General features: G+C 36.1%; 1 protein-coding gene across 1 annotated transcript; it reads left to right on the top strand.

Moving 5' to 3' along the window:
- The first annotated feature begins 341 nt into the window (after positions 1-341).
- Positions 342-3102, top strand: LOC103412800 (pentatricopeptide repeat-containing protein At2g30100, chloroplastic-like). Its single transcript, XM_008351328.4, has 2 exons — positions 342-1605; positions 2025-3102. The coding sequence occupies exons 1-2, from the start codon at positions 877-879 to the stop codon at positions 2796-2798; spliced, it is 1503 nt and encodes a 500-aa protein (XP_008349550.2). The 5' UTR covers positions 342-876; the 3' UTR covers positions 2799-3102.
- Positions 3103-7519: the final 4417 nt, after the last annotated feature.

Genomic DNA, 7519 nt, shown 5'->3' with positions numbered 1-7519 from the left:
TTTTATGTAGTGATTATAACATAACTGATTTCTATGATAAGCATGAAACTTTATAATATCTCGTTTGGAAGTATTTTTTAAATGATTAAAATCATTTTTGGTGAAAATGTGTTTTAAACTAATTCTTAATAATCCTGAAAATACACTTAAAATACTTCATGCAAGAAACACTTTAAATGCTTTTAACATTCAAAAATATTATCACTAAAAACGAATTTAGTCATTTTAAAAGTAATTTTAAACAAGCTCTAAATATGCTACCAAAAGTTTTGAATAATTTCTCAGGATTGAGAAGCCAAAGCATTAAAAAGGTACCGAGTTTTCTTAATTCACACGTGGGAGTTGGGCGCCAGATTCCGCCGAGTAGACTGACTTGGGACACGTCAGCAGGCGCAACGGTGAAAAATCAGAGGAGGTTTGGTTGTCAGTGTCACACAGGACAGTGGTGGCAAGGTTCGGCCATTGCGGGAGCACCTCACAAATCACAATCAATCCACAAATTCCCAATTTTTTATTAGGGTTTTCAACTGGATGATACCACTTAAAGCGCATGTCTTTCATATTCTATACATTCCTCAGGAATTCGCTCTTGGGGTTCAGCTTTTCCAGCTGAAAGTCCTCAAATCCTGTTTGGTTCCCGAGAAAATTTGGGGATGAGAGAAAGAAGGGTGAGGACTTCGAATCTCTGTTCTGGGTTTTATCGAAACTTCAATTCCAGACAAGGGTAGGTTCTACTTCGCGGATATTTGACGTGGGTTTTACTTCACATAAATTTTCTTTTCTTTTCTTTTCCGCTTTCCTTGATTTTCTCGGCATCCAAACGGAGTGGAAACTGGGTTTTCTTAGTTGAGAAGTTTTGGGATTCGACTGAAGAAAATGGCCTCTGCCCAGGGGATTGTTTCGCTGACTCGGTTGTGTTTTGCGGTTAAACGGCAACGTTTTATCGGTCGCCAGGGGTTCTCGGCTCAATCTTGCGCTAGGGTTTTTCCCATAATCTGCAAACATCAAAAACCCATCTTGGTCGTTGCGAAATCAAGCAAAGTTCGAGACTTTAGGGTTTTCAATTCGGTTCAATTGGACCAGTTCCTGACCAGCGACTACGAGGACGAAATGGGTGAAGGTTTCTTCGAGGCAATTGAGGAATTGGAGCGAATGGCAAGGGAGCCGTCCGATGTTCTTGGGGAAATGAACGACCGGTTGTCGGCCAGAGAGTTGCAGCTTGTGTTGGTGTATTTTTCCCAGGAGGGGAGGGACTCGTGGTGTGCCCTTGAGGTGTTTGAGTGGCTCCGAAAGGAGAATCGGGTCGATAAGGAGACGATGGAGCTCATGGTTTCCATAATGTGTAGTTGGGTCAAGAAATTGATTGAGGGGGAGCATGACATTGGGGATGTGGTGGACCTTCTTGTAGAATCGGACTGCGTGGGTTTGAAGCCGAGTTTTAGCATGATGGAGAAGGTCATTTCTTTGTATTGGGAGATGGGTGACAAGGAAAAGGCGGTTTTGTTTGTGAAAGAGGTGTTGAAGCGTGGAATTACGTATTTGGAGGAAGATGATACGGATGGGCATAAGGGAGGGCCAACTGGCTATCTTGCTTGGAAGATGATGGTAAGTGTTTGTTTACTATTGTCCTCAATAATATGCTATTCAATTGTGAAATGTACCTGTGAATTTAGAAGCTTTTCAATTTGAACTGCCCACATGCCGTTGGTAGTGATAGAAATTTTGGGTTGTGGCTTTGGCTTTGACTTGAGTTTACCTTGTCATGCTGAATTATTAGGGTTGTGTGGCCATTTTTGATGAATTAAGTGGGTTCTCCAGTCATATAGCTAATTTTAATACTAGAGTATACACATTTTTAAAAATTATTGTTAGACTGGTTAGGTAGCAAAACATAAATCAGTGGAAGGCAAAACTGTTAGCATTGGTTTGGGTTTGTATTCATCTTTCTTAGCATATATATTAAAATAAAGTTTTAAGACTTTCCGAAGGAAATGATAAGGAAACTATTGGATGTGTTTCTGCAGGTCGAGGGTAACTATAGGGATTCTGTGACATTTGTGATTCATCTAAGAGAATCAGGGTTGAAGCCAGAGGTCTACAGCTACCTCATTGCAATGACAGCTGTGGTTAAGGAACTAAATGAACTTGCGAAAGCTTTACGCAAGTTGAAAGGTTTTGCAAGGGCTGGGCTGGTAGCTGCATTTGATACAGAAAATATTGGGCTTATTGAGAAGTATCAGTCTGATCTTATAGCTGATGGAGTACAACTGTCCAATTGGGTGATTGAGGAGGGAAGTTCTTTACTCCATGGGGTGGTTCACGAGAGGCTTCTGGCTATGTATATCTGCTCTGGACATGGACTTGAGGCTGAGAGGCAGTTGTGGGAAATGAAACTTGTTGGTAAAGAGGCAGATGCTGACCTTTATGACATTGTTTTAGCTATCTGTGCTTCCCAAAAGGAGGCTAATGCCATAGGACGGTTGCTTACTGGAACAGATGTTTCCAGCTCTCTGCGTAAAAAGAAAAGCCTATCGTGGTTGCTTAGAGGTTACATTAAAGGGGGACATTTTGACGATGCTGCAGAAACAGTAATAAAAATGCTTGATTTGGGTTTGCACCCGGAGTTTTTGGACAGGGCAGCTGTGCTGCAGGGACTACAGAAAAGGATCCAACAATCTGGCGGTGTAGATACTTACCTCAAACTTTGCAAGCGCCTCTCAGATAGCAATTTGATTGGGCCGTGCCTTCTATATCTGTTTATAAAGAAATATAAGCTCTGGATCATAAAAACGCTTTAAAGGTCATTGACAACAAGTTACGAGAATTCAAATTATAGTTTTGTTGGTAAACATATTGTAGCACCGGAACCTAAATTCGGGTGCTTTTTACGTGTTAATTTTGTATAGTTATGGTTGGGTATGAGATTTGGCCGTGATTTGGGATGGCCGAATCGCAGAGGCAGGTTAACTGTGATGTCCGAAAGTTTCTCTCGGGGATCTTGCACTCGTGTATATGGTCGCTGCTGTAAACATAATTATGAAGCTACAACTCTATGTAATTAAGTAGCCGTCGTATAAATCCTACAGGTATGTTTCACCGGTTTCTTGTCTTGTTCTGCTTTTAGAATTTCAAATTTCTCATGCAGATGCATCTCTGCATCTTACTTACAATAGCATCATGAAATTAAGTTATCGAATATGCGTTTCACACCTGTTTTGTAATTCGGATAGATGTCTACCAGTAAATGGAAGAAAAGTGTGTTTCTGTTAGAATTATATTCCTTTTGTTGCATTTGATCATCACCAAGTCAGTAGTATTTCATACATCTGTGCATATCCTGCCAGGATGATCCTCCTCTAATCACATATGTTCATCTTACATTGTGCGGTCAGAAATCATTGTAAATTTTTTTATTTAAAATTTAATATAAATAGTACCTAAAAAAATTGACTGCACAATGTATAATGAACGAATGTAATTAGAGGATCTTTATGATCCTCACAAAGAGGATCCAAGGGTCCTCTCTCCATATCTTGGGCCCAAAGTTCTCACTTAAGACCATTTAAACTCCCCAACAACTACTAATGTTGTTTGTAGCTCTTCTGATTTCAACTAATCCTTTTGTTTTTGTTTTCGTTTTATTTAATGAAAGATTCCAACTCCTCGAACTTTATTATGCTTTGCTATTCAATCAATTGTTGGATTAGGGGAGGCCTTTTCTTTTGTTGTGTGGTGGGGTGGGTTTGGAGGGTGGGATTCTTAAGTTACATGTAACTGAGGAAATATAACCCCCCCTCTACTCACTGATCACGTGATGAGTGATATACATATATAGATATATTCCCGACTACACGAAAGTTTTCATCCGTTGGCTATATATATAATTCAGAGTTTTCTTTCATTGCAGCTGGCATTTTTTAAAATATTATATCCTTTTTTGTTTCCTTTCTCTAATTATTGACTTTAATTTTTTTTTTTTGAAAGACATTATTGACTTTAATTATATATTAAGAAATTGCAAGAAATCAGTGAGTGGGTGCAATCTTCTTCACGTGTAAATTATGTGATGCGATGGATTATGAAATTGATAATTGTATCTGCTTTTTGTGATGCTGATGTGGGCTTCTCAGGTTCATGCTGTCTAAAAGATGTCTGCTGCATTTGTCCCCTTCTTTTTTCTTTGAGCCACACATCTGCTTCTTAAGCTAATCTGAAATCATCTCTAGGAGATTGGAGGAGCCATCTTGTTTGACCTTTTCTTGCATAATTTGCATTGAACCTGTGAAAAAACATGACCCCAAAAGTACTGTTGAACACAGGCCACGTATCTTGTCGATGTGCACTCACAATCATATAGACAAGTCAACTATGCACTCGAAGCATACGAAGTATTAATAATATGAACATGTCGATAGTCGATAACTTATCATTATAGGGTGGTCGGATAAACCATGTGATTAGGCGGCTTGATCTAAGATTCTCTCATGTTACACGCGTAAGCTATGAGGATTTCCTAAACATTTGCCTAAAAGAGTTGTGCTAAAGCGCTTTTTTTCTGATCACGTGATGAGAGATACCAAGTTATGTTAAAACGTTTTCTTTCTAATCACGTGATGAGAGAGACCAAAAAATAGTATCGATGAAAGGATTTAGTCTGCTCTGTAAAGAACCAGTGAGAAACAAAGGGCTTCAGAACAGTCACATGGTCTTTTGGACCAACTTCACAGGCACGTGATCGTTTTTTGGCTCTTTTCCATACACTGTTTGTGATCTGATTGGTCTATTATTATTCACTTTTTGAACTTTTTAAGTTAGTACAAGAATTGTTTGGCCTCCTTATTTCAATGCCCTTCCGTGTCCTCTTGTTTGTGTGGTTACGATTAAACCACGTCAATATTTTTTATTACTATTCATTTTGGTCTTATTATATCTATAAAAAAATAATATAAAATGTTGACGTGGCTTAATCGTGACCACACAAAACAGGAGGGCACAGAAGGGCACGGGAACAAGGAGGGTAGACAATCCTTGTCCTTTAAGTTATGCAGTACGGACAAGGATTGTCTGCCCTCCTTGTTCTCGTGCCCTCCTGTTTTGTGTGGTCACGGTTAAGTCACGTCAACATTTTATATTGTTTTTTTATAGAGATAATAAGACAAAAATGAATAGTAATATAAAATGTTGACGTAGTTTAACCGTGACCACACAAACAAGAGGGCACGGGAACAAGGAGGGCAGACAATCCTTGTCCATGCAATAGCATGGAAGAAATTATCATGAAATTAACATAACTTTTTGTTTTGGTTTTGATAATGAAAATGATACAAGTAGTCTTTGAGTTTGTACACCGTAGACCATTTTGGTCCTACCACGAAAATCTATCAATATACTTATTAAGTGTAGCGGTTAGTTTGATAAAAATACTCTTAAAAATGTAGTCACGTGGTCGTTCACATGATAATTTAACGAAAGTAGTGACATATGTATCACGGAAATACCAAAATGTTTTACGGTAGACAAAATCATGGACCACTTATATTGATTTTCATTGTTAATGATCAAAATGATGATTTATGTTAATCTTAGAAAATATTTTGACAAGAAGCCAATCTGAAATAATAGTAATGTTATTACTAATGTGCTCTTTTGCTTTGTTTTTATTTTTTTGGACAATTGATCAAGATAAGCATGCAAGTTGTAGAGATGTGGTAGACATAAATGCTCAACAACTCCCAATAATTTTTTGCAATTCAATATTTAAAGGTATATTAGCTAGTGGTGGCAGGAGAAAGACCACATAGATGTAACCCTAAGTTTAAATTATGAGTTTTATCAAAAGTTCTTAGATCTAATCTCCTAATCCCATTATTAATTTGGTCTTGAGCTTCCTGTATTATTTATTAATTATTTATAATGATAATTAATTGATAATTAGCTCCTTAGCAAAATCTAGAGTTGTGATATTTGATTGGGTGGTGCCTAATGTATGGTCATTAAAAACCAATTGGTTGGACCATGCATGACCGTGATGTACACATTTTAACCACTAATTGAAACAACCGCAAGATTAAAGCTCAACTTACACGATTTTTTTTTCAGCATTAACTACTTCTTTGTCTAGTGTAGTTTATGTCTCGACATTAAAAGAGGTTCAAAATTTGAATAATTCTAGCTGGCTAATTGATCAAAAGAAAAGAACGTCTTATGATAGAACGATAGTACTTAACGTAATCAAGTTTAGTAAGGTAACTAATGTTTTGGTTACATGTAAGGTGACTAATTTAGTTCACATGGCAGTGGAAAGAAGAAGTTGCCTATCCTTAAGCTGATAAGGAAAATAAAAGGGGTTGTATTCAATTGGGGTTTTGAGGGATTTTAGTAGATTTTATAAATCTATGAATTTTGATAGAGTTTAATTGGTTTGTAGAGATTTCAAGTAAGGAGGGAGGGTGTATTTAGTTGAGATCTTGAGAGATTTAAATTTCTTAATAAATTTAGGGGTGTTCAATCAGGATTTTAAGTGATTATCTGAAATTTAAAGTGTATTCAATCAAGATTTTAAGACAGTTTATTAAAATCCTTATAAATTCAGGTTATTCAATTAGCATTTTAAATAAGTTTATAATATTTCAGGTGTATTTAATTAAGAATTGATTTTAAAGAATTTTAAAAAGTTTGAGGAATTCAAGGGAATTAGAGAGATTTCGTAATGTATTTTGAACATTTACAAATCTCACTTCTCTTTGAGATTTCGACGGAATTGAATCAATTTGTTTTACATAAAATCTCTACAAGTCAATTAAACTTCATCAAATCCATGGCTTTATGAAGGGAGCAAATGCTCCCTCCCTAAATCTTGGTGTATGCTCAATACCCACCTAATCATCTGCCGTATAATTTTACTTAATCTTGGTTATTTTTTTTTTCAAAATTGAAAAAGGTAACATATTTATGTGAAACTTAATTAGAGTTAGTTGAAATGACACATGACAAATGATTAGGTATATGCTGAGCATACACTATAGTTATGGTGATGAGTAAAAATGCTTTCATTTATGAATCTTGTAAGATTCCTCAAAATCCCAATTGAATACACCATTTTGATTCAATTCTCTTGAAATATCAGGAAAATAGATGAGATTCGTGAATGCTTAAAATGCACTATGAAGTCTCTCAAATTCCCTTATAATAACTTACAATTCTGATTAAATACATTTTAAATTTCAAAAAATAACTTACAATTCTGCTAAATTTATTAAAAGAATTACAATAATTCAAAATGCCATTGAATACACTTCATAAATATTGTCTATTATAAGGATCCATTTGGTGTGATGTGACTCATCAACTTTTCTTCTCTTAGTCACATTTGTTTACAAGCTCACTCCATGCCAAATGACCTTTACTTAGAATTCAATTTCTCCTTAATCAACATTTTATAATTAATTAATTACTAATTAAGCTTACAATAAGCTAAGGTAGAAAATTAACCCGTTGACCTACTTCATCACTTGGGAAA

Source organism: Malus domestica, chromosome 11 (genome assembly GCF_042453785.1).
Source record: "Malus domestica chromosome 11, GDT2T_hap1".
Lineage (NCBI taxonomy): Eukaryota > Viridiplantae > Streptophyta > Magnoliopsida > Rosales > Rosaceae > Malus > Malus domestica.
This window is presented reverse-complemented; position numbering and strand designations above follow the sequence as displayed.